At 34.9% G+C, this 27,221-nt stretch overlaps 1 protein-coding gene across 1 annotated transcript; it reads left to right on the top strand.

The window, feature by feature from the left end:
• The first annotated feature begins 2,182 nt into the window (after positions 1-2,182).
• On the top strand, positions 2,183-27,173 carry LOC109054324. Its single transcript, XM_042759273.1, has 36 exons — positions 2,183-2,635; positions 2,780-2,821; positions 3,068-3,115; positions 9,008-9,067; positions 9,187-9,846; positions 11,148-11,228; positions 11,738-11,800; positions 12,812-12,871; positions 12,947-12,982; positions 13,993-14,049; positions 14,141-14,191; positions 15,427-15,492; positions 15,600-15,671; positions 15,751-15,798; positions 18,238-18,267; positions 18,348-18,428; positions 18,529-18,576; positions 19,026-19,082; positions 20,521-20,583; positions 20,678-20,743; positions 20,824-20,871; positions 21,353-21,403; positions 21,484-21,540; positions 21,636-21,680; positions 21,765-21,836; positions 21,931-21,981; positions 22,294-22,335; positions 23,242-23,295; positions 23,375-23,458; positions 23,537-23,590; positions 23,667-23,753; positions 24,189-24,275; positions 24,424-24,463; positions 24,551-24,605; positions 25,512-25,845; positions 26,653-27,173. The coding sequence occupies exons 1-36, from the start codon at positions 2,579-2,581 to the stop codon at positions 27,064-27,066; spliced, it is 3,321 nt and encodes a 1,106-aa protein (XP_042615207.1). The 5' UTR covers positions 2,183-2,578; the 3' UTR covers positions 27,067-27,173.
• The last annotated feature ends 48 nt before the right edge of the window (positions 27,174-27,221 follow it).

The raw sequence follows: 27,221 nt of genomic DNA, 5'->3' as shown, positions 1-27,221 counted from the left end.
AATGCACGCAAAGCTCCGCGACCTGACAACATTCCTGGGCGTGTACTGAGAGACTGTGCAGCAGAACTCTCTGATGTCTTTACTGACATTTCAACATCTCACTTAGTCAGGCTGTTGTTCCTACATGCTTCAAAACTACCACCATCATTCCAGTCCTGAAGAAGCCGTCTCCATCCTGCTTCAATGACTACTATCCTGTTGCACTTACTCCCATCCTTATGAAGTGCTTTGAACGACTAGTCATGCACCACATCAAGTCTGCCCTCCCTCCCTCCCTAGACCCATTCCAGTTTGCATATCGGTCCAACCGGTCGACCAATGATGCCAACGCCACTACCCTCCACTCAGCAGTCACACATACAGACAAAAAGGACTCATACGTCAGAATGCTGTTCATAGACTTCAGTTCAGCATTCAACACAATCATCCCTCAACAGCTCATTCACAAACTGGTCGAGCTGGGGCTCAACACTTCGCTGTGCAACTGGCTGTTGGACTTTCTGACTGGAAGACCTCAGGCAGTACGTGTCGGCAGCAACACATCCAGCACCATCACACTGAACACTGGGGCCCCCCAAGGATGTGTGCTGAGCCCCCTCCTCTTCACTCTGCTGACCCACGACTGCACACCATCACACAACTCCAATCTCTTTATTAAGTTTGTGGATGACACAACTGTGGTGGGTCTCATTAGCAACAGAGATGAGACAAACTACAGGAGTGAGGTGAGCTGCCTGGCCAGATGGTGCAGTGACAACAATCTCTCTCTGAACATGGAGAAGAAGAAGGAGATTATTTTTGACTTCAGGAGAGTGCACATTCAACATGCTCCTCTGACCATCAACGGTGTGACTGTGGAGAGAGTGAGCAGCACCAAATTCCTGGGTGTGCACATCACAACTTATTTAACATAAAAAGTTCATTCTAACACTTTTTTGGAAATCTGTAACATTTAAGATGTTACAGATGTTAAGATGTTGATATATATATACTGTTTTTTTCTCTAGAAATGTAATCAAGTAAAAGTACAAGTATCCAGTTTAAATTGTACTTGAATAACGTCTACAAATCCCCCAAAATAATACTTAAGTAAAGTAATCAAGTATTTTACACCTCTGCAAATTGAAAGATTCAGCTTTTCACATCAGAGCTATGAGTGTAAATTTCAACTTACAAATACGAATGTAAATATGACAAGTTCTCACATTCAGATTTTCAACCTCTCGAGTTTAGCTACTGATTTACCTCCATAAGCCACGCCCATAATAGATGTCACCATGACTCTACATTATATGTGCCCCCTGGCATGAATTGTTTCGCTTTACATATTCTTATGAATGTTTATTTGTTTTTGTACTTGTTGCGAGTTGTATAATTGTATAATTTTTGAATAATAATAATAATAATAATAATAATAATAATAATAAACATTATCTGTGCGTAAGACTCTAATACAATTATGAAGTAATTAGCCTATTTTATGATGAATAAATCTTTCAGTGAGTAAAACTGGCTGTGTCTATACACAAAATTATTATATTATCTTTAAATTAATTTTTAAATGATTGTTATTTTAAATTACTGTCCCTGTATCAGTAGGATACTCTTGTAATATTTATGGAGTGTTTTCATGTAGGTTCGGGTTTAATTGAGTCTGTCAGGATGACACGTGACCTACCTGAGCTCGACAGGACAGGTAGGTTCACATAGTTTCGCTCCAGTGAATGTTGAAAGAGGCGCGATCGAGACTCACTGTTACTGTTGCGCGACTCAAAACGGGTCGCTGTGCTTATTTAGCTAGACTATTTATTTGTGTGAAATAAGTTTGGTGAGTGGTTTATTTCGTCCACACGTTTCCTGTAAGCCTCTCAGAGAACCTCACAGTCGAAATGGTAAGTTTGGTTTATTTAATATGCTCCAAACGAGCAAGAATTAATTAAATAGTGAGCTGCACAATAACTTGTTACTGCTGAACAAAACAACCGCGCGCGTTTCTTTTAATCACAACTTCAATATTTCTACTAAACACAGCGGATGTTGATGTTATAAAGAAATCTTAGTTAGCTAATATGTTGCAGATGCTGGAGACGGTGTAAATACTGTGTATGAGGGTTGATGCTGTTTAGTGATTCAATTCAAGCTTGCTTTTCACGATACGAATCGTTGCAAAGTAACTTTACAGAAAACTAAGTTTCTATACAATATGAGTTAATGCATCTGAGTGAATATCATTCTTTTCACGTGCTCGAATGCCATTAAGATAATTCTCAGACTTTATCAAGGCTAAATTTAGCTGCACATCATCTATGGTGACTCGTGCACATGTGTGGGCTTGTGTATGTCATCGCCGACGTCACGCATTTTGACTTTCTATGCGTCGTCATGCTCGCATTGCTGAAATTCGACTGCTTTTACAACTCTTGATGAGCAAGTGATTAGCACCATTTTGAAGTCGAGACACCACCCTAACCCTCCCAGATGAATAGAGTAAAACAGAGTTAACTATAGCCTAGATATTACTCCCCAGCTCACTGACTGCATTAAAAATACACTGTCTTTAGATCTATAATCAGGCTGAATGATATCTGAGCAAACCCTTCTAGAAAATAATGAAAACTGGTTAAGTTTGGTTTATGTAAGTGCTGCTCAAGCAGAGAAAGAAACGGCTGTAATAGCATTGCAATTGAAATGTGAATATACATAAAGTGCAATAAAATCTGTTGTGTTAATGTTCTGGACGTTATTTAACCTTATTCCATCTTTGCTGTGTTTTTCAAAGGATGGCGATTCACTGTTTGGTGTCTCAGGTCTGATCATGGAGGTGAGACTCTTTCATAAGAAGTAACTTCACTCTAACTGAATATCAAAGTCCAGCCTGTCCATTTTACACACAACTCAAGAAAACTCCTTCCCTTCTTTAGATGAGGATCATTATTTTTGGTTGTAGATGCACGAAAGAAAGAAATAATATAGAAATAATCACTAAAATGTACAAAGATGAACCCGTGTTTGTCGTTTTGCTCTTGATCCAGTCTAAACTCTTTCGTTTTGATTTGCTCTCCGCTAGAATGGGATCAGCAGCATCTCCTGGAATCCTTTCTATTCAAACCCACAGGTATGTATTAATGACCATAAACACTATACCGTCAGTAAGACATTAATACTTTTATTAAAGAAAAATGCATTCACGTGATCAAAAGTGACAGTAAAGATATTCATAATTAGGGGTGTGTGATATGATGATTTTTGATCGTGGACGATAAAAATGTCTCCACGATCTGGTTTTGAAGAAATATGGTAGTATGGTGCTGCAGCGCACATTCCATCATCTGCAGTAATGGAGCCTCCGTCATTTACTGTACAATGCCACATGCACTCACAGCAGTGTTAACTCAGCGGTAGAGTTACGCTCTTATTATTTACATGTGCTTTTAAATGCTTCATTCGCGCGCTGGTCTGACCTGTGCTTTTTCTGAGTGCCGCAGACACCCGAAGCGTGTGCTAAAGCCTGTCAGACAGCGTTGAGAGAAAAACCTATATGTGCCTGTATATTAGATGCGTGCATGCCTATTAAACATGCAGCCTACTGTCATTAAAGGGATAGATCACCCTAAAATGTAATTTCCCTCATTATTTACTCACTGTCACATTTTCCCAAACCTGTATTAATTTCTTTCTTGTGCTGAACACAAAAGAAGATATTTTGAAGAATGTGGGTAACCAAACAGTTGCTGGTCCACATTGAATTTGATATGAGCAAAAAATACTCTGGAAGTCACTGTGGACCAGCAACTGTTCGGTTTTCCACGTTCCTCAAAATAGCATTTATGTTCCGAAGAAGAAAGAAACTCATTCAGGTTTAAAACAACTTTTGAGTGAGTAAATGGTGGTACAAAAAAAACCCCACTATGACATAAATGACAGACAGCTGACAGAATTTGTATTTTTTTGGGCGGGGGTGAACTATTCCTTTAACGTTAATAAAACAAGAAAACAGAGAAAAATCACTCACTGCTCTTGACTGGAAAAACTTAACACAGCTGCTTTAGGAATCAGTTTATATAGTGTATTATTTTTATATTTGTTCATTCAGTTTCTTGAATGCTCTGCTAAATACACCTGTTGTACCTGAAAATAAAGCACTGCTTGTTTTATTTGTATATTATGTGTAGTTGTAGTGTGTATCTTTGTCATTCTTTTATCTTTGTTATTGAAGAATGAGAACAAAAGATTTTTATCTTCGCCCTCTTTGGCCTAAATATCTGCCATTCTTTTTTTTGTTACCTTGAAAGGCTTTGTTTTTTATAATTGGGAAATGAGTTTGGCTTTAATGCTCAGACAACTTGCAAAATAGTAAAACCAACATGACAAAGAATGGTGATAAAATCTTGAATCGTGACATATTTTCCATATCGCCCACCCCTATGTCTAATGTCACAGAAGATTTCAGTTTCAAACTAGATAAAAAAGTTCGTCAAGACAAACTTTAAGTTGGCTTGAGAAAGCCTGAACAGAAAGTTTAAAAAGTTTGGAAAGTTTGAAAAGTTTAAAAAGTTTGAAAAGTTTGAAGTTTGAAGTTTGAAAAGTTTAAGAAGTTTAATTAAGCAAGTGACTAGCATGTCATTAGCATGATTAGCAAAGTTACTAGCATGTTTCTAGCATGATAAGCTAGTTACTAGCATGTTGCTAACATAATTAGCAAGTTACTAGCATGTCGCTAGCATGTTTCTAGCATGATTAGCAAGTGACTAGCATGTTTTAGCATGATTAGCGAGTGACTAGCATGTCGCTAGCATGTTTCTAGCATGATTAGCAAGTGACTAGCATGTCAGTAGCATGTCGCTAGCATGTTTCTAGCATGATTAGCAAATGACTAGCATGTTGCTAGCATGTATTTAGCATGATTAGCAAGTGACTAGCATGTCACTAATATGTTTTTTTAGCATGATTAGCGAGTGAGCGACTAGCATGTCGTTAGCATTTTTCTAGCATGATTAGCAAGTGACTAGCATGTCACTAGCATGATAAGCAAGTTACTAGCATGTCGCTAGCATGTTTCTAGCATGATTAGCAAGTGACTAGCATGTCAGTAGCATGATTAGCAAGTTACTAGCATGTCACTAGCATGTTTCTAGCATGATTAGCATGTGACTAGCATGTCACTAGCATTTCACTAGCATGTTTTTAGCATGATTAGCGAGTGACTAACATGTCGCTAGCATGTTTCTAGCATGATTAGCAAATGACGAGCATGTCGCTAGCATGTTTTTTAGCATGATTAGCAAGTGACTACCATGGTCGCTACCATGTTTTTAGCATGATTAGCCGGTGACTAGCATGTCGCTAGCATGTTTCTAGCATGATTAGCAAGTGACTAGCATGTTGCTAGCATGATTAGCGAGTTACTAGCATGTCGTTAGCATGTTTCTAGCATGATTAGCGAGTGACTAGCATGTTGCTAGCATGTTTTTTAGCATGATTAGCGAGTGACTAGCATGTCGCTAGCATGTTTCTAGCCATGATTAGCAAGTGACTAGCATGTCGCTAGCATGTTTCTATTCTAGCATGATTAGCGAGTGACTAGCATGTCGCTAGCATGTTTTTAGCATGATTAGCGAGTTACTAGCATGTCGCTAGCATGTTTTAAGCATGCATGATTTAGCGAGGACTAGCATGTCGCTAGCATGCATGTTTCTAGCATGATTAGCGAGTTACAAGCATGTCGCTAGCATGTTTCTAGCATGATTAGCGAGTTACTAGCATGTCGCTAGCATGTTTCTAGTATGATTAGCGAGTGACTAGCATGTCGCTAGCATGTTTTTAGCATGATTAGCGAGTGACTAGCATGTTTCTAACATTATTAGCATGTTGCTAGGATAGATAGATAGATAGATAGATAGATAGATAGATAGATAGATAGATAGATAGATAGATAGATAGATAGAAAGAAACAGTCTGGAGATAGATAGATAGATAGATAGATAGATAGATAGATAGATAGATAGATAGATAGATAGATAGATAGATAGGATAGATAGAGAGAAAGAAACAGTCTGGAGATAGATAGATAATAGATAGATAGATAGATAGATAGATAGATAGATAGATAGATAGATAGATAGAGGTCCAGATAGAGATAAAAAAAAAAAAAAAAAAAAAAATAATAGATAGATAGATAGATAGATAGATAGATAGATAGAGTCAGATGATAGATAGATAGATAGATAGATAGATAGATAGATAGATAGATAGATAGATAGATAGATAGATAGATAGATAGATAGATTAGAAATATTAGATAGATGAGTTTGAATGAGTTTAAATTGATTAGAAAATAGTACATAGAAGCGAAGCTTGATTGAGTCTAATGGGGTTTAGTTTGTTTAGTTTTGAATTTTGACAGTTGGAGCTTGGCTCATCTGAACATTCCGTCAATAAAAGTCTATGGGATAGTTTTTTTATGATTTTTAATCTTCATTTTTATGAAAAAACAATAAGTCTGATCAGTTAGAAAAAATCCGATATAGCACACCCCGCGAGATCAGTCAGAAGAGCTGGGCTGAGTTTGAAGTCTGTAGAGTTAAAGCTCTAGGAGGAGTTAGAGTCAGAAATTTTAGTCTCAGAAAAAGAATAATAATAATAACTAGAATGTACATTTCCTGAAGACAATGTGAGTGGTGCTTGCAGTGGCAAAATTCGGCCCTGTAGCCACCCATGATGTCTGTGTGAAGTTGTGGAGTCGAGATATAAGTAGTTTATATTGCTTTATGCTAAATAAATTAAAAAAAATGGCTGCTATGGTGTGGCTGCATAGTATATGAGGTGATATTTAAAGACTATTTGCCAACCTGAATCCAAAAAGCAAGATCCAGTGATTCTATATTGTTGTTTTGCTGAGATACAGCTTTTAAATGTTGTTAAACAGTTGCTAGGGTGCTTAAAGTGGTTACTAGGGCGTGGCTATAAAGTAGTTATGTCACTACTTATGGACTGCTTGATAGGCCGAGTCAAAAGAGCCCACTCCCAAGCCTCTATGTCCTTTCTGATCCAAAGATATGATGTCAGATAATTTTTCCAATGTTAAGTCTATGGGATATTTTCACACATTTTTTTCGCCCGCTGTACGAATATCGTACATCCGATTGCTTAGAAAAGTCATAGCACACCTCTCCTCAATAAGCCGCACGATTTGACACCTCATTCATGAGACTACGACAAACAGTGCAGGAGGAGTAGCACGCCAAAAGTTTTTCAGGGCGAATAGTAATAGTAACACTAGAATGTACATTTCCTGAAGAAAATGTGAGTGGTGCTTGCAGTGGCAAAACTCGGCCCTCAGTTGCTTAGGTCTTTTTATAGAGTTCATAGCCTGATTTATCACTCAGCTAATCACTATTAGCATGTAGCTATTCACTGCTAGCATGACCAGCATGTTGGAATTCCAGTTTGCTAGCATGAGTCAAAAGAGCCAACCGCCATGTCTTTACGATGTTCTGATTCAGAGATATAGGTCTTGCAAAACGGTTGCTAGGGTACTCTGTTTGGTTGCTAGGCAGTGGCCTAACAGCTCCCAATGATGATACTCCAAAGGATGCTTGACAATATAAGCCAACCCCCATGTCTCTAGGATGTTTTGATGCAGAGCGATAGGTCTTGCAAAACGGTTGCTAGGGTACTCTGTTTGGTTGCTAGGGACTGGCTTGGCAGCTGGGAATGATGGCTGCTTTCCAGTATGAATGATATAAACCAACCCCCATGCCTTTATGATATTCAGATTTGAAGATATCCCTCTATGCTTTGGGTTGCTAGGGTGCTCTAAATGGTTGCTAGGGCGTGGCAATGAAGTGTTGAAGGTGATTCTTGATTGGTCGTTTGCTGCCCCAAGTCAAACTAGGCCACCCTCATGTTTCTATGACTCTTCTATGCAAAGATATAAATTTGATCTTTTTCAATGGAAGTCTATGGAGCTTGTTACTAAGGGGCCCTAAATGGTTGCTAGGGCGTGGCTTGACTGCTTCACAATGATCCTGATAGACTGATTGGTTGTCTGAGTAAAAATGAGCCCACCCCCATGTCTCTATGACATTGTGATCCAGAGTTATGTTAATGCAAAAACTCCTAGGTAAAGTACCATAGTAGGAAAAACGCGCTGTTTCATGGGCGATCCCTCACCATAGTATGTCTATGGGGGCAACTTTGGGGGTCTCTTGCGCCCCAGGGGTACAACTTATACCCCACTGCGGGGTATGTTCTCGCACAGCCTGATAGCCTCTCCAAATGTGTTGATTCACATGTTTCTGCCAAATTCTCTCTCCGAGCTACGATCCGTCAAAGTCGGCCCGCAATGCATTGTCTATGCGATTTTTCGGGCGATATTTCGCCCGGTTTGCGAACATCGTACGCCCGATCGCTTATAAAAGTCATAGCACACCATTCCCGAATAGGCCGCACGATTTGACGCCTCTTTTGCGGGTCTGTGACAAAAACTCCGGGACTAGTTACGCGCCGAAGTTTTGGCGGAAGAAAAATAAGAATAAGAATAAGAATAAGAATAAGAATAATAATAAGTATGGAGCATAGTAATAGTGATGCTTTGCCTTCGGCAAGCACCACTAATAATAAGTTTAAATAGTAGATCAGTAAGTTGGCTTTCTCAAGCCAACTTAATAAATGCTGTTCTTTTGAACTTTCTATTCATCTGTGAATCCTGAAAAAAATAAAATTTATCACGGTTTGCACAAAAACATGAAGCAGCAAAACTGTTTTATAATAATCAGAAATGTTTCTTGAGCAGCAAATCGGCATATTAGAATGATTTCTGAAGATCATGTGACACTGAAGACTGGAGTAATGATGCTGAAAATACAGCTGCACATAACAGGAATAAATTACAGATTAACAGAGATTCACACAGAAAACAGATGTTTTAAGTGATTACAATTTTTCACTGTATGACATTTTAGATGCACTTGTTTCTTTGCATTTAATAAAATACTTTGATTCTCAGAGTCCAGGGAATGGAGATCAAGATGCTATCGACACAATCAGAGAAAATCATTCTGATCAGGTGAGCTTGAAATAAAACCGAATGAAGCTTTACATCGCAGCTAAAAGTTGAGTTTTATTTCAGATCTCATACGGCATTGAGATCCTTACCTGCTCTGTTGAATCTGCTTGTATTTGCAGGACTATGATGTGAAAACGGAGAACAATGTGTTGCCAAACATGACGAGTTTAACCAAAACTCATCACCCGGCTGAGTTTTCAGACCATCCTTTTCCAGCTTCAGACGGGGTTTTGTTTTCTCCGCCTGATTTTTATAAAGACGACACGCCGATTGGCTTCCGAAGCACGTCAGCGGCAGGCACACGGAGTGAAGAGACAGACATTTTCCAGCCTTTTAAAGAGAAGGCAGACACTGATGTGACACACAGCAGCTCAGCCAATCAGAACGCAGAATCCTGGCCTTCGTCCAATCAGAGGGATCCCCTCCTGGAATTCATCCTCTCCAGAGGGAAGAACTTCCCAGCTCCACCATCTGAAACCATCAGCGTTCTCCAAGAAACCTCCACTAAAGCAGACGGTTTCCTCAAAACTCCTTCAGTGTCCACCTCGCCGTTCGTTTCTAATACCAACGATATTTTCAAGACATCCTCGTCCAGCGCAGGATCCAAGGTCCCCGACATCCAGTCGTTCGATCCTCTGTTCGCCCCTCAGGATGAAGTTCAGTGCACTCAGAAGAGCGCTGATCTACTGTTCACCCGTCAGGAGGACGCTGCTGCGTCTCACGGTCAAGAGACGCCAGCTTTAGCAACACCTTCCACAAGCATCTCAAATGGAGATCTGGTGAGAAACAGACGGCTATCAAATGATAGTTTTGTGGCTTTTAGTCCATATCTGTTCATTTTAAGCCCATCTGGATTCTAGCTTGTATGCTCAGATCAGAGTTATTTTAGTATATTTGAGAAAATATTAGGGTGAATTTAGGTATTTTGTATTTATTTAATTTTTTTTTACATTGAGATGACTAGGACAAAATTGTACTCAATTAACTCTATTATTTTTATAGATTTTTTATTTTTTTATTGTTTTAGTGAAAATATTAAGATAAACTAAATGAAGATGAGAAATGTTGCTTTGGCAACTAGCTGAAATAAAATCGTTATTGTATAGTTTTATTTAACTATAATATTCCAGACTCACATATACTCATGTAAAATATACAGTTTTTCTCCTCCAAACCAAAATATTGATTATATGTGTACATATTTGGGCAATAAAATGCTTTCTAGAAATGCATTTCAGCAGGAAATACACTAAAAGTCAAAAGTTTTTGAACAGTAAGATTTTTGATGTTTTTTAAAGTCTCTTCTGCTCATCAAGCCTGCATTTACTTTAATATGCTGATTTGCTGCTCAAGAAACATTTTTTATTATGATGTTGAAAACAGCTGAGTAGAATTTTTTTCAGGTTTATTTGAAGAATAGAAAGTTTATGTAAAATAGAAATCTTTTGTAACATTACAAATGCATTTATCATCACTTTTGATGAATATAAAACCATCGTTGATGAACCATCGTTGCGAAATAAAGGTACTAATTTCTATAACCCCCAAAACAAAAACAAAAAAATTATACTGACTTCAAGCTTTTGAATGGAGGTATATAGTATATAATGTTACAAAAGCTTTTTATTTCACATAAATGCTGATCTTTGGACCTTTCTATTCATCAAACAATCCTGAAAAAAAAAAAAAAACATCTTTAATATTAATAAAAATAATAATAATAATCAGAAATGTTTCTTGAGCAGCGAATCATCATATTATACTGATTTCTGAAGATCATGTGACACTGAAGACTGGAGTAAAGATGCTGAAAATACACAGAGATTCTGTCCCACAGAGATTCACACAGAAAGCACTTATTTTAAACTGTAAAAATTTGTCACAATATTACTGTTTTTGCTGTATTTTAGATCAAATCAATTTAATTCTTAAAAAAACAAACAAACATGACAAATCTTGCTGTTTGGAAAGCTTTGACTGGTGATGTACATCTAAACCTGCGCTCATCAGATCTTCAGGGCTTTATTAGACTCTATTATTTCTTCCCCTAATCTGAATGTGGAATATGTTCTTGTTGTAGATGTTCAGGAGGCGTCCGCCCAGAGCTGCTCCCCGCAGTAAACCCCCGAAGCACCTCCTCCAGCCTCCTGCTCTCTCTCAGGTACTGTAGCTCTCCTTCAGTCTCACTGTCACCTCTTTCATTCTCTCTGTTTCTCCGGGAGATGAGCTCAAAGCTAATGTTTATCTCTGAGGATCTCCAGCGTCTGATGTTATTTGATGATAACTGCTGCCACTCGTTCTTCAGATCAGATCCAGACTAGTTCATTATTTCGCTTTTTTTCTCTCTTCTTTGCTTTTCACGTCGTCTTTTCTTATAGCTACAATAACATGACATGTAAACGCAGAAAAAAACATCTCCACATAGAATTACAAATCAGGAAGATTCCCCTCTGATTGCTGAACAGTTCTCACACGTAGGTTGTATGTATTTCCCTCACTCTGTTGTTATTGCATGTTTGAACTCGCAGTGAATGAGATCTTGATCTGTTATCACGTGTGGTCTGTGTGTTGATGCCTGAGCTATCAAACTCCAGATTGACGGTGTGAAATGTTTGTGAAATGTTCGCTATGCTCAACACGGTGATGAAAGGTGTTGTTATGATCTGTCAGATCACGTCGCCTGTGGTGGAGAGAGATCCGCTGGTTTATGAGGACGTTCTTCTCATCGGTCAGGTTTGTGTGCTGCATTTAAGCCAGTCCCTGCGTTTCACCAACTACAGCCTGTTTTTGTTGTTGTTTTTTTCTCCCCTCAATCATTATTTTACAATCTCAAATTGACATGTTTTAGTTGGTTTGGGGATAAAAAAAAATACAATTAATAATAATAATAATAATAATAATAATAATAATAATAATATAAAAGTAATAGAAGAATATATACATTTAATACTTATATTTATGTAATTAATTAAAAAAAATAATACATTATTTATATAAAAATATTGATATAGCCATTTGCAGAATGTGGTTTCTTTAGAATTGGTATACATTTTCCATAATTTGACAATTCTTTAAAAAGACATTTATATATAAAATAAATAAATACAAATATATATATATATATATATATATATATATATATATATATATATATATATATATATATATATATATATATATATATAATTTTATACCAATATTTCTGTTTAATACAATTAATTTATATAAAAATAATGATAGAAACATTTGTAGAATATGGTTTCCTTAAAATTTGTATACATTTGACAATTCTGTAAATAAAAGACATTTATTAAAACAAATAATTGATTAAAAATTAAATACAATAAAATTATATATAAATAATTTAATACAAATATTTGTTTAATTAAAAAAAATAATGTTTGTTTATATAAAATATTGCTAAACATTTGTAGAATTTGGTTTCCTTAGAATTTGTATACATTTTGCATAATTTGACAAATCTGTAAATAAAATATAAATTAAAAAAAAATAAAATAAAAAAAATAATGAATTAATAATAAAATAATCAAATAAAATAAGCATGTTGAATAGTCTCCAGGAGGGGTTTTAACTGGTCCTTCATGTAGCAAGGAAAAACTTTTTTTCTCTTTTTTTTTTTTAAAACCCTGTAGTGGAAGAACCATCCTCATGTGTATTCATATTTCATTGTTATGCATGATTTATAAAACACATATACCTACATACTTCAACCATGATTTACAGGAGAATTGTGTGGAGGACTGGCCTGAACACAGTCCAGAACTTTCTCCAGAATGGAAACCAGTAAGTTGTCATGATCTGAACTCTGGTAGAGCAGACCGGATGCACAAACACACTGAGACTCTCTGTCTGTTGCAGGCTGGCAAGCTCAGGCTTCGCAGAGACTCTGTACGGGTGAGTCGTCCTTCAGATCATTCTCCGTCTGAATGCAGATCAGCGGGAAGTAAGACTGTTGTTAACTGAAATAAAGGTGGACAAGTTATTCCAAGGCAACATTTCTCATTTTTGCTTTGGTAAAGTTGAACACTAAAATTACTAACTGGAAATAAATAATTAATTTTTTTTTTTTTTTTTTTTTTTTTTAATTTTAGTATCACTAGTATAGTATTATAGTTAATATTTTAATATAATATTATAGTTAATATAATGTTTATTTTAATTCAAGTAACAAATTTATAATTTTTTAGTTTATTGATAATACAATTTAAATAAATTGAAAAAAAGCAAATAAAAACTGACAAAAGCACATAACAAAAAAAAGAGAAGAAATTTAATTGAGTAATAAAAAAAACAATGAAAATATAATAATAATAATAATAATAATAATAATAATAATAATAATAATAATAATCATAAATAAGCGATTTATTAAATAAATAATTTGATGGCTAAACAAAATTGTCAATTTGAAAACCGATAGTAAATTGAAAGCTGAAAATATAAAAAATATAATCTAATATATAAAATATCAATAAAAAAATAGATTAGTATATAAATATTACTAAAATGTCACTGATGTAGTTCAAAACTTCTTAAATGGAGACCCAAATCATTAAACCAAAATAAATAAATTAATAAAGCATGTAAAATCAAACATATTTAATTTTATAGTAAATAAAATAAATACAAAAGATAATATTAATCTCTGCAGGCAATTATAGACCTCCCCAAACATTGTAGTTGACATGTTTATCCTGGGCACAGTCTAGTTTAATTCATGTAGTCGGGTGTTTTCTTGTGCCTTTTGTTGGTGTGTTTCAGATGAAGAGGTTGTGAAATGCACTACAATCCTCTGAATACATGAGCAAACACATAGTAATGTCCTGGCAGCCGCCCAAAACACGAGCAAACATCTGTCACGTTATCAAAATCTTTTTCATAACACTGTTGACTTTTGGCACTAGATTTCAGACGCGTCTGATGGAGGCGGTGATGGGCATCTGAAGAAGAACGGGAAGCAGGTATGATGTGAATCAGCGATCTGAGCGTGACTTTGAGTGTGTGTTCGTCCTCCTTCATGTGTGTTTGTGCTGTTCTCCGCTGATCTTTCAGACTCTGGGAAGGAAACTGAGACACTCGCTGCTGATCAGGAGGAGCTCAAAGGTAAATAAAGACACATGATGACAATTCCTAAAGGAGAAGTGTGTGGTTTATCAGCCACTACACTGCAAAAAAATCAGAAAAATTCAATAGTTGTTCAAATAAAATCCATTTAAATTAAATTAAAATTAAAAAGATGCTGGTAATCATCTGTCAGGACATTATCTGTTAAGTTTAAGAACAATTCCTTTAACCCTAAAACACAACATAATGTATGGAAACTCATTTCTGCCACATAGTAAAAATGGAAAACGGTCATTGTGACTTTATATCTAAAAAAAAAAAAAAAAAAAAAAACTTGCAAGAAATAACCTCAGAATTGGGCTCTAATGTAAAACATTACGGCTACAGTCATCATACAATTACAATAATTTAAAATATTTTTTATATTTTTAAATAATTATTTATAAATTATTGTATTTAAATGAAACAAGTGTATTATGTTTTTTTAATAATGTATTATAATTTAATATATGATGTATTTATTGTAATTTATAAATTATAATATAAATAATATATAATGTCTTATATACATCGCGGTATTTTTCAGCTATTTCATTTAATTTAATTCAAACTAAGTTTAGGGTTTTATTTATATATATATATATATATATATATATATATATATATTATATATAGATATATATTATATATAATCTATCTATATATTTATATCATATATATATATTTATATATATATTATATATATATATTATATAATTTTTTTTTTTTTTTTATTTATTTTTTTTTATTATTATTTTTTTTATTCAATTTCCAGATTCATCTCCTGTACACCAATTTTATTATATTGTTTCCAATACTTTTTTCAATGCTCTTTAACCCTGAGACAAAAGGCTGCTAATTTCAAAATTTTGACACAGTTTTCAAATTATGATTATAATAACCCTGTTTATTACTTACAATAAATAAACTCAGAATTGCAGGAAATGAGAAAGTCAAAATTCCAGATTTATATCTCACAGTTAATAACTTGAAATTGAGAAAAAAAAAAGTCAGTATAAAAAGTTGAAATTACCTGACTTTATTCTGTGCTGGAAATATGTTTCCATAACAATGCGATGCCTAATTAAAAATAAGGGTAGCACAACTGTGAAAAATCAGTATGGAAAATCGCTAAAATTTAATTATACTTGGTTTTTTGCATGTTAACCTGGGGAAAAAAATATTATAACATTAAAGAAATGACATGCATAAAAACTCAATGTCTGTGATTTCAGGATAAAACTGGAGATGAAGTGAAGAGCTCAGAGACGAACACACACTCACTGAATCGAGGCTCAAAGGTGAATATCTTCAGATAATACGAGAGGAGGAAATGTCAGTCTCAGGTGTTTGTAGATTTGCAGATCATATTTATTCTTTCTGTTATGATTTCTGTGTTGTGTTAAAGCTCATTAACGGCACGGATAAGTTTTTCGCTCCAGATGAAGAAGAGCAGAATGAAGCTGCGGAGTATAAATCGGTATGAAGCTCGTTATTTCTGAATCATTACAGTTTCAGATTTATGTATTTCATAGCCGATTGTTTTTTTCTCTTAACAGAAGAAACCATCAAAACCCAAGATTATTACACACCGCAGAGGCTCTAAGGTAAAACATGATCTGTATGGATCCATATCGGTTCGTATTTTATTTGAAGAAAAAAAAAACAAACAATAAAACATTTAAACAATATAATATTAATGGTGTGGTGCGGTGCGGGAGAAAAATACTGACATTATGGATTCAGACAGCAATAAAATCACAGACTTACCCCTGTAAATGTTGAAAATTACCCAACGTACCAATGAGAAACAATTACTGTTTAAATACGGCTATAGAAATATACAGTGCTATCGCAAAAACAGAAGTTCAAAGCTTGTTTCTCTGGAAGTCAATGCTATGTATTGTTCAGGTCAATCACATATTCTTGTGGGAAAAGAATCAATCTGAATGAGGAAAGCAATGATAACTTCATAATGCTCTTTCGATGGTTAAAGGGATTTCAGCGCTGCAATGCTTTGATCTCTTTCGTCAGACTCATCTTTAACCTGAATCTGCTCTGCATGTCAGGGTTGTTCAAAGAATTTTCTTGTTTAGAAACTTTACTTCATTTTAGAATGAGTACTAATTCGCTTTTAAAGTCATTCTCTCGCTGCCCCCTACTGGTGTAACTCCGTAACCTTCACTAGAGTCCTTGATAAATGTTAGGCATTTGTTAATGTTCCCAATATTTAAAGTTGACATCATTGCATAGCCTACTTTGCATGTGCTTCACTTTATTTTTGCCATTTTGTTTTATTTGTATATTTTTATTAACCTTTTTAGAAAATTAAAAATATATTTTTAAAAAACAAAAAGTAGTGGTGCTTAAAGTTGTTTAATTTCATTATACAGTATCTGTACGAACCCTGTTATTATAAACCTGTCAATATTTTCCTTCACATTTACATTTAATCATTTAGCAGACACTTTTATCCAAAGCGATTTACAAACAGAAGCAATCAGATGAACAAGAGAGCAACAGTATACAAGTGCTGTGACAAGTCTCAGTTAATCTAGCTTTTTTTAATAGAATGGAATAGAATATAATAGAATAGCATGGAATAGATAAGTGCTAATATTAGTTTGTCAGGTGCTGTCAAAAAAAGATGTGTCTGTAGATGTTTTTTGAAAATGGCCAAAGACTGTTTGAATTGAGATTGGGAAGTCCTTCCACCAGCTGGACACCATCTAGGAAAAGGTCCATCGGAGTGTTTTTGTGCCGTTTTTGGGATGGCACCACAAAGCATTGTTCACTTGCAGAACGCAAGCTTCTGGATGGCGCATAAGTTTGAACTAGTGAGTTTAGGTATATTTGCGCAGCACCAGAGGTTATCTTGTAGGCAAACATCAGTACCTTGAATTTGATGCGAGCAGCTACTGGTAACCAGGGTAAACCAATGAAGAGAGGTGTAACGTGAGCTTTTTTCGGCTCGTTAAAGACCACTCTCACTGCTGCATTCTGGATCAGTAGCAGAGGCTTGATAGTACATGCAGGAAGGCCCGCCAAGAGAGAAGATCTAATCTTCCTAATGTTGTATAAGGCAAATCATTGTAGCAATATGGTCTGTGAAGCTTAACTGATCATTGATCACAACTCCAAGGTTCCTGACTGTCCCGGAAGGAGTTATGGTTGACGAACCCAGCTGCAATGCGAGCAGCTACCGTCAGTTCATCTGGTTGGAATGAGAAGTGGAGTTGAGTGTCATCAGCATAGCAGTAATAAAAAGAAAAGCTGTTCTGAACGACAGATCGTAATGATGTCATGTAAATGGATAAGAGAAGAGGTCCAAGTACTGAGCCTTGAGGAACCCCAGTAGCAAGAAGTTGAGACTTAGAAACCTCACCCCTCCAAGACACCCTGAAGGACCTACCTGAGAGGTAGGACTCGAACCACAGGAGTGCGGTTCCTGAGATGCCCATCTTTCTGAGGGTGGACAGTAGAATCTGGTGGTTAACTTTGTCAAAGGTAGCAGACAGGTCCAGCAAAATGAGTACTGAGGATTTGGAAGCTGCTCTCGCCAGTCTCAGAGCTTCAGTAACCGAGAGCAGGGCAGTCTCAGTTGAGTGGCCGCTTTTGAAGCCAGATTGGTTGCTGTCCAGGAGGTTGTTCTATACAAGAAACATAGAGCATTGGTTGAACACAACTCGCTTAATGTCTTTGCAATGAACGGAAGAAGAGGTCTGTAGTTTTCTAAAGGTGCACTTTTATTGACCTTTTCTTGTTTTTAAAATGCAATACATTACTTCAGATAAAATAATTAACAACATTAAACTACAGTACAACTCTCATCTGAGAATGAAAGACATGAGATTTTTGAATTTGTGTCAATAAAAGTACTGAAAATACTGAAAGATCTTTTGACATTTTGTTCTACAGCACATATTGTATATTTATTGGCTGATGGGAAAACTATCTGCCAGTAATTTATAATGTGTCGTTATTTAGTCAAGCCAACTTTAACATGTGATATTGTTTATGATTATGATATTCATTTACATCTTCAGGTGAAATCTGCTGAAGCTTCAGACTATAAGGTTTGTTAATTTCAGTAATCATTTTACTGATGTTAGAGATGAGCAACAGTTGAACTGACCGCATTTAATTGTCATATTAGGATGATTTAACTTCCTCATGGAAACACGCTGATCTCGAGGCTTTGAGAGAGAAGAAAGCAGACGATGTGGACTGCAAACCGGTACAAACACACAAATTTTCCCTTTGCAGTTAATGTGTGCTGTGATTTGAACTCTGTGTCTGCTCTCTAAAATTAATTAACTAATTTATTTATTTTACAGAAGCAGCCACATAAATTCAAGCCTCCTGTAGCACACCTACCATCAAAGGTAATATATTCTGTGTTTGCATGTTTATGAGAAATATAATGTGTGCTTTAATTTAAAGCCTAGATTTTAAATACATAAACCAACCGGAAGCTGTTTTTAAAACATTCAGGACTACAATTAATCAAAGCTTTTGGCTAATTTTTAAATGTCTTAATCCACATCTTTTAATCTTTGCTCCAGGGTTTTATCAACTTATCAACTATATATCTATATATATATATATATATATATATATATATATATATATATATATATATATATATATTCTATATATATATATATAATATATATATATATATATATATATATAATATATGTAGCCTATATATATATAAAATTCAAAAACAGACAAAACATTACTAAAACTTACTTAAAAGCAAAAGAAGATATAAAAATAAATAATATTTATAAAAACTATGAAAGTATAACTGCTCTGCTGATTTCTTTAGGAAAATTTTGCAGTTGGTCTGAAATCAATGAATGGTCCTCCACTGATGGAATCAAAGGTATTTTCATTGGCCTTTTGCATAATACATACAGGATTGAAGAGAGACCAGAAAATATATTAAAATGATCTAAGGGAAGAACATAAAGCTACTCCATTTTTTCTGTTTTAACCCATCAGCTGTTTAAACATAATCATCATATCAAATTAATCAAAACCATGTCTCCACTACTTTCAGCAGCCCCTCCAAAAAGATCCCTTTCTGGAAGGAGATCTGGATCATGGGCGATCTTCATCAGGTGAAACAGGGTTTTTTTTTTTTTTGGTTTGTTTCTCTGACTGAGAATGAGTGGGGGGAGGGGGGTTTGTTGGGGTTGGGGGGGTCTACACATTCACAAAAACACAAAACACAAACACACACACACACACACACACACACCCCTTTTTTTTTTTTTTTTTTTTTTTTTTTTTTTTTTTTTTTTTTTTTTTTTTTTTTTTTTTTTTTTTTTTTTTTTTTTTTTTTTTTTTTTTGTGGATCACAGTGTCACACACACACACACACACACACACACACACACACCACACACACACACACACACCACACACACACACACACACACCACACACACACACAACACACACAAAAAAAACAAACTCAACTCAATACACAAACCACATTTCATTACCTGAAAAGAGAGTATTGTCTGGTAAGAGTTACTGAGATTGATCAGTGTTTATCTGGTCATCAAAATATGATCTCAAAATCAAAACATTCATACCAAACTTATCAAAGTAAACATACAGAGCAAAATAGTTTTCATTACATTACATTACACTACATTTGGTCTATAGGAGATTAATCTGAAAATAAATAAATAAAAATAGCTCTACAGGAGATATGGAAACAAAATAAAATGAAATGAAAAAATTAAATAAAATTAAATAATATATCTTACAGGAGATGAATTTGGGGATAAAATAATAAAAAATAAAATAGTTCTTCAGGAGATGAATCTGACATCAAAATAAATTAAATCAAACTGGTCTACAAGATGAATCTGGATTGCTAATTGTTTAGAAATAATAACAAATGAAACAAACAGTATAATAACTTGTGTATTTTTTCCCAAAGCAGCGTAGTCTAGTGGTGTAAGTCTTTTTCCTACAAATATTACCATATAACATTTATTTGTGCACAAACAAAACATGTATATTATCTTAGTATGAATGCAAACTTTAAAAACAGAGGAAAATAAATACATTATCAGAGAAATTCAGAAAAGAAATGCAAAAGATTGCAAAGTTTCTCAACTGTGTTTAAGGATGTTGTCTGTGGACGTCTGTGACCAACAAACAGACTCACTCAGTGACTAACGAATAAATACAAAAAAAAGAACCGAACCAACCAATCAAAGCAGCTGATTCAGTTCTGAGTTCAGCTGAATCACTCCCAGACTGAAACCAAAGACACTGAGTAACACGGGTGTTTTCTGTTGTAGACAGCAGAGATCGACACACATCCGGATGATGAAGAGCGAAACGCAGAGGAGACTGATGGACAGGTGAGGATCGGTGATCCTTCTGTTTGCCTTTTATTTTCAGCTTTTATTCATGCATTGTTACTCACTGTCAGTACTATTGTAATATGTTTAGCAGAAATCGAAAAAGAAAGTGCGAGTTAAGTTTGTTCCACACCGAGGGTTTGTCATCGGTTTATCCAGGGTGAGTCCTGACGCCTCTCTGCTTCATTTGTTTGAGCTCTTCTTTGGTTTTCAAACACACTCTTCTGTATCTGCTAACAGGTTGACAAGGCTAATAATAAAACCAAGGAGGAAATACCACATCTGAAGGTAGAATGATTTTCAGAATAGAATATCATAATTTACGATTTACTGGATACAGTATGTACTGAATATAAAAAAAAAAATGTGAAATTTAATGCATTATAGAGTCATAAACATTTCAAACAGTAATGTCCTGCATTGTCACTTTGACAATTTCATCTTATTTTTAAGCCAATTTACTGTAAAATATATATGATACATTGATTTTGCTGTTTCTAGTGTCATGAATGAATGAATGTTTTGTGGCATAAAGCACATTTCATGCAAACATCAGAAGTGTATGGTGTCTACAGCAGAGTGTTTCTGCACATGATCACGCTGTATTTACAGTGGATCTGTTTTACAGGACAGTGATGACGCGGAGCTGAAAGCATCTTGATTAACCACTCATCATCATCATAAGAACTTCCCTACTAGCATCAATAATCATTCAAACAAACCCTCCTCCCTCACTTATTAACAAAAATGAAAAAACCTGTGCTTTCAGGGTGATGAGGGGTTTGATGATCTGAAGGGAGCGATTGGTTACGACTTCAAGGTAGAGCAGACGTCTACATGAGTGCACGAGTTCCAGATCTCTGTCTGTTCACTAATATCCTCTAATATTTCTGTTTCCAGGGAGACACGTTACTGAAAGCTGAAGCGGGACAGAGTTACTCACCCAACCATGTTCAGGTTCAGACTGTTTATTCTCCGAGAATCTGATGTTCTGCTCACTTCTGCTGACATTATTGCTTATGTTACTCATGTTTTTTTTGTTTTTTTTTTAGAGTCCATATTTTAATGACTTTACGAGTCCAGCATGGGATTCAAAGGTAAGAAGCAGCACTAATTATTAAACATTCTGAGAGATTCAGAAACCCAAAGGTTTCTCATGCAAAGGGTTTTGATGTATTCAGGCAGATCTGGAGACGGACGTCCACAAAGCCTCGGATCTCTTCACAGCTTCAGACGCCAGTGAGAGACATCAGGTGAGATTTCAGAAAGCTCTTGTGATCGCCGTGACATTATTACATTTTTAACTATTTCTTCTTTTTTCTTTTTTTCCCTCCACTGTTTGTACAGAAGAAATCAATAAAGTTTAAAGTCCTTCGCCTGCATCGCAGACAGTCAAAGGTAAAGCATCAAACTCAGAGCTGAGAAATCTTCCGTTATTTTAGTACCATTAATATACTTATTACTTTGTTCGTTTTTTAATATAATAGTTTACGCTAATATTTTGAGTTCATTGTATCTAAAAAAATGTATTTGAATTTAAGTTGAAGTTTTAGTGATTTTTTTGTGTTATTTAGTAGTTTAGTTTATTTGTTTTTTTAATATAAAATTATGAATTATCATTAAAATATATAATAATATTTTATAATACTATAAAGCTATATAGTAAGTTTTATTAATTTTCATTATTTCTCTGATGTTTGTGTTTTCCAGAGTTTTGAAGATCCTGAGATCAAGCAGAGCAAAGATTCAGAGGTAAACAAACCTGTCATTTCACTTCCTCACGATTCAAATACTTATCAAATTTTCACGGTCTTATTTATGTTTTTATGTTATTTCTTAATCTTTTTTTTTTATTTTATTTCCCTCTAGATTTTGTTTCTTTAATTTCCAAATATTACATTTATTGTTTACTGTCTGCACTAAAAAAAAGAAAAGAAACAATTTTCACTTAGTATTTATATATATATTTATTTTTTTTTCTATTTTTTTTTCTTTAATTTCCAAATTGTGTGAATTATATTTAATGTTTACTGTCTGCATTGAAAAAATGGTGTAGAAATACTTTTTATTCAGTATTTATTTATTTGTTTGTTTATAATTTTATATATTTATTTATTTATTTATTTATTTATTTATTTATTTATTTATTTTATTTTTATTTTTTTATTTCCCTTAAGGTTTTGTTTCTTTAATACCCAAATATTGTGTTTAATGTTTACTGTCTGCACTGAAAAAAAGTGTAGAAACAATTTTCATTCCATATTTATTTATTTATTTATTTTTTTCCCATTTTTTTTTTTTTTTTTTTCTTTAATTTCCAAATTGTGTGTATTATATTAAATGTTTACTGTCTGCAGTGGAAAAAAAAATAATAATATTGGTGTAGAAACAATTTTCACTCAGAAGTTGCTAATAATTACAAAGAAATGGAAATATATATATATATATATATATATATATATATATGATATATATATATATATATATATATATATATATATATATATATATATATATAGTAACTGTCTGGCCTCATGTACTTCTACTATAAGTGTTTTACTGTATGTTGTTTTAATGAATTGATTTATTTTTAAACTTGGTAATGTTAAGCCACAGATGCAGCTAATGTAGCGTAATTGGTTTCCAACTGTTTTGCAGATGAAGAGGCCTCCTCTTCTTCAAGTGCGGCCGCTGTCGCCTCGAGACTCAAAGGTGAGAGACTGACTTTCTTCTGAGCTCTCTTGTTAAACTTTCAGATTTGGATGAAGTTGTTGATGTCCGATATCTCTAGATCTCTGAAGACAGCGAGCTCCCTCAAAAGGGTGCAGATCTGTTCAAAGCAGGAGACGTGGAGCTGGCGGAGGAATATACGCCGGTAACGTCGTCATTTGATCGTCATGCTTCTGATGTCGTTCACACAGACACGTTTAACACTGATTATCCTCTCACGCAGGACAATAAACCACAGAAACCTACAGAGCCTGAGGCGCATCGCAGAGGCTCAAAGGTAACGGTGTGTTCATCCAAATCGACTCCTTCACTACATCTTCATCTCGTATAATCTGTTCACCTGCTTCTCTCAGACTAAAGACATAAAGGAGTTTCCTGAAGACTTTCTGGAGCCTCCAGGAGCTGTGTCTGGAGATTTTCACCTGTCTGATGCTGCTGAGGTAGATTTAATGTTTTATTTATACACTACAGTTTAACAGATATTCACATAGAAAACAGCTGTTGAAATTGTAATAATATTTCACAATTTTTATTGGTAATTTATTCCTGTGATGTGCAGCTGTATTTTCAGCATCATTACTCCAGTCTTCAGTGTCACATGATCTTCAGAAATCATTCTAATATGCTGATTAGCTGCTCAAGAAACATTTCTGATTATTATCAATGTTGAAAACACTTACGCTGCTTCATTTTTTCTGTGGAAACCATGATACATTTTATTTTTCAGGATTCACAGATGAATAGAAAGTTCAAAAGAGCTTCATTTATTTGAAATAGAAATCTTTTCTAACATTATAAACATCTTTACTGTCACTTTTGATCAATTTAATGCGTCCTTAAAGAATAAAAGTTTTATTTTCTTGAAAATCTGCCAGGCTGAGTGGCTGTCGGCTCAGATGGACATGAGACGACTGAAAGATCAAGAGGAAGAGCAGAAGCAGGAGGAAGAGGATGATGAAGGGGTCAGTCCTCCTTCCTTTTCATGTTTACTTTATTCCATTCATTATGTCTATAGATTCGGTTCATACCGATATTTGTGTAGCCATGTAATGAAGCGGTTCATTTTCTCCTGATGTGATTTTGACTGATTACTGTGTGTTTTATTGGCAGGACACTGACAGTCTGATGGAGTGGTGGAACACAGTGGAGTGTGAGTTCATTCATTCATTCATTCATTCATTCAGTAATTCACTTCACACACATCAGATTATTTAACATTCAGTCTCTGTGTTTTCAGCTTGGGATGAAATACCTCCTGATGAGACAATCAGAACTAAAGAAGAAGAGACCACGTAAGAATTTTTTTTTTTTTTTTTTTTTTTTTTTGCATAAAAGAGTGGGGGTGGGGGGTGCCATTGGGGTCAGAAAAATGGCAAAACAAGATTATGTTTCTGACGCAATTAGCAGGTATTTTTTTTTCTTGTTTCAAGCAAAAACTCTATTAAAAAAAAATAAATAAAAAATAAGTAAAAATATCTTGATTTATGAATGCAAAATGTGCAAAATACATTTACTTGAGAAGCAAAATTACTAAGATTACTGAGAAGTCTTGTTTTCTGAGAAATTGGCCAAAATAAAGTGAGTTTATGCTTAAAATGAAAACTGGCATTGAGGTCAGAAAAAATAAATAATTCAAAAGGAAATCAACCTTTTTTTTGTTTGTTTGTTTAATTTTCTCTCTCTCTCCTTTTTTTTGTTTTTTTTTACAAATAATTCAATTTTTGATTTTCAAAAACATTCCATTGAAAATGGCAGCAAATTTGATGCCTGTTTTCCCCACAGAAATTTACAGAAATTTAGTAAGTTTATGCTTAAATTTAGCAAAAAAAAAAAAAAATGTTTTATATGTGTATGTGTGTATATATATGTGTGTATATATATTCGTTTTAAGGATAAACACACTTTATTTTGGTCAATTTCTCCCAAAAAAAATACAAAAAAAAAAAAATCTTAGTAATTTTGCATCTTACAGTAAATAAATGAATTTTTTTTTTTTACATTTTACATTCTTAAATGAAGATAAATTTACTTGAGAAGTAAACAGACTTTTTTCTGGAATAATAATAATGATAATAATAAAAATTAAGTGAGATTGAGTTGGGTTGGTTTGGTCTTGTCTTCATCTCTGCTTTTAAGTATCACTCAGAACTCAAAAGCTCGGTTTTTGTTTTTTAACCGTTCTCTGTGTCTCCTGTCAGATCTTTTAAAGTGGTCGCTGATAAGGTCCACCGTGGCCTCCGCGTGTATCTGAAGCTCTTCATGGAGCGCGCAGAGCTGCTCTACCAGCACGTGCTGATCTTATACGGCATCGCTGACGACCTCAGCAACTTCCACCACCGCGCTAAAATCGCGAACATCACGGGAGGAACGACCACCGCGGTGGGGGGAGCCGCGGCCATCGCAGGACTGGCACTGATTCCCGTCACGTTTGGAGCGTCCATCATCATCTCGGCCATCGGACTGGGCGTCGCTACAGCGGGCGGCATCACGGCCGCTTCCGCCAGCATCTCAGACACCATCAACAACATGCACGTACGTATATCCAGCACTGAAGAGCATGTATGATTGCTACATTTTCAAGGTCAACCATATGTATTTTTCACCATTTATTTATGCATAATTAATTATGCCAATTCCTCGAAAAAATTTGATCAACTAATCTTCATACCAAGCCTTACTAATATAAATAACTGGATTTTTTGATTTCCAAAAACTTTGCATTGTAAAACTTCAGTATATCTGATGCCCATTTAATTATAGCTATTATTGTTTAACCATAGTTAATAGATGCAACTACAGTTTCTTAGTAAAGAAATATATTTGCATGTACATTTATTTGCATTTTATCAAATAAAAGCACTTTATTAGTTCATGCATTACAAGAGAGTCGAACCCATGACCTTGGTGTTGCTAGCACCATGCTTTACTTAATATTGAGTAAATGTAAATATCATGTAATGTGAATGGTAACTTTACAGTAAGGTTCTATTTGCTAACATTAGTTAACATGAACTAACAATACATCTAGAGCATGTATTACTCTAGCTAATTCTAAGCGAATAAATTCTTAAAATCAAAAAAGTGTGGTTTTTTTTAATATTTAATAGACCTCACATGAGCTAATAATGAGCAGGTGTATTTTTTTATTTATTATTAACTAACATCAACAAAAATGAATAAATGCTGCCACAAGTGTATTGCTCATTAATAAGTAATGCATTAAATTACATTACAGTAAGATCCCATTAATTAAAATGTTACCATATAAATATATTTTTAAATATACTTTAAATATTTTCTGATATTTGAACTGTCGAGGTCTCTCTTGTTTTAATGCAGGACCGTAAGAAGATAGAAATAATCATCATGGACTACGAGGCCCAGCTGGTGGAAATGCAGCACTGTTTGCGATTCGTCATTGAAGGTCTTTGTCGATTGCGCTCTCATCCGCTGCTGCGACGAAACAACTACTACACCGGTGACTGGGAGGTACGACGCGCCCTACAGACCATTAGCTTAGTTAGCGACCCGGTAGACCGAGCGGAAGAACTAATTCACCGCACACTGGCCAAGTTAGCCAGTCTGCAGAAAGGAATAGACAAGTACTTCACCAAAGACTCGAAAGAGGTGAAGAAGGGCTGTAAGAAGGAGGTGACGGCTGAAGTGCGAATCCTGGCCAAACAGCTGCACGAAGGTTTAGCGGAGCTCAACTCCATCAGAGAACAGCTGCTGGACGCGAGTGGAAACATCTAGGAGTCATCTCACAGTCGCTTTTGGCTTCAGCAGCCTGCGCTCCCATTGGTTGTTGCTGCTGATTTGCATAAAATGGAATGGTGATTTTCAGCAAGTTCCGACTCCCATTGAGATGAAATCCAGCTGCTTTGTTGTTGTAAATCGCTGTCGGTGCA

This window comes from Cyprinus carpio, chromosome A7 (genome assembly GCF_018340385.1).
Source record: "Cyprinus carpio isolate SPL01 chromosome A7, ASM1834038v1, whole genome shotgun sequence".
Taxonomy (NCBI): Eukaryota; Metazoa; Chordata; class Actinopteri; order Cypriniformes; family Cyprinidae; genus Cyprinus; species Cyprinus carpio.
The sequence above is the reverse complement of the archived record's forward strand: the minus strand, read 5'-3'. Positions and strand labels throughout refer to the sequence as shown.

What these genes read in the sequence shown, in the direction of transcription:
- LOC109054324 (XM_042759273.1), top strand. Translation starts at nt 2,579, where the DNA reads ATGATATCTGAGCAAACCCTTCTAGAAAATAATGAAAACTGGTTAAGT. An exon ending in TGAAGAAGAACGGGAAGCAG is followed by an intron (nt 14,050 to 14,140) that starts GTATGATGTGAA and finishes CTGATCTTTCAG; the next exon opens with ACTCTGGGAAGGAAACTGAG. An exon ending in ACGATGTGGACTGCAAACCG is followed by an intron (nt 18,429 to 18,528) that starts GTACAAACACAC and finishes TTTATTTTACAG; the next exon opens with AAGCAGCCACATAAATTCAA.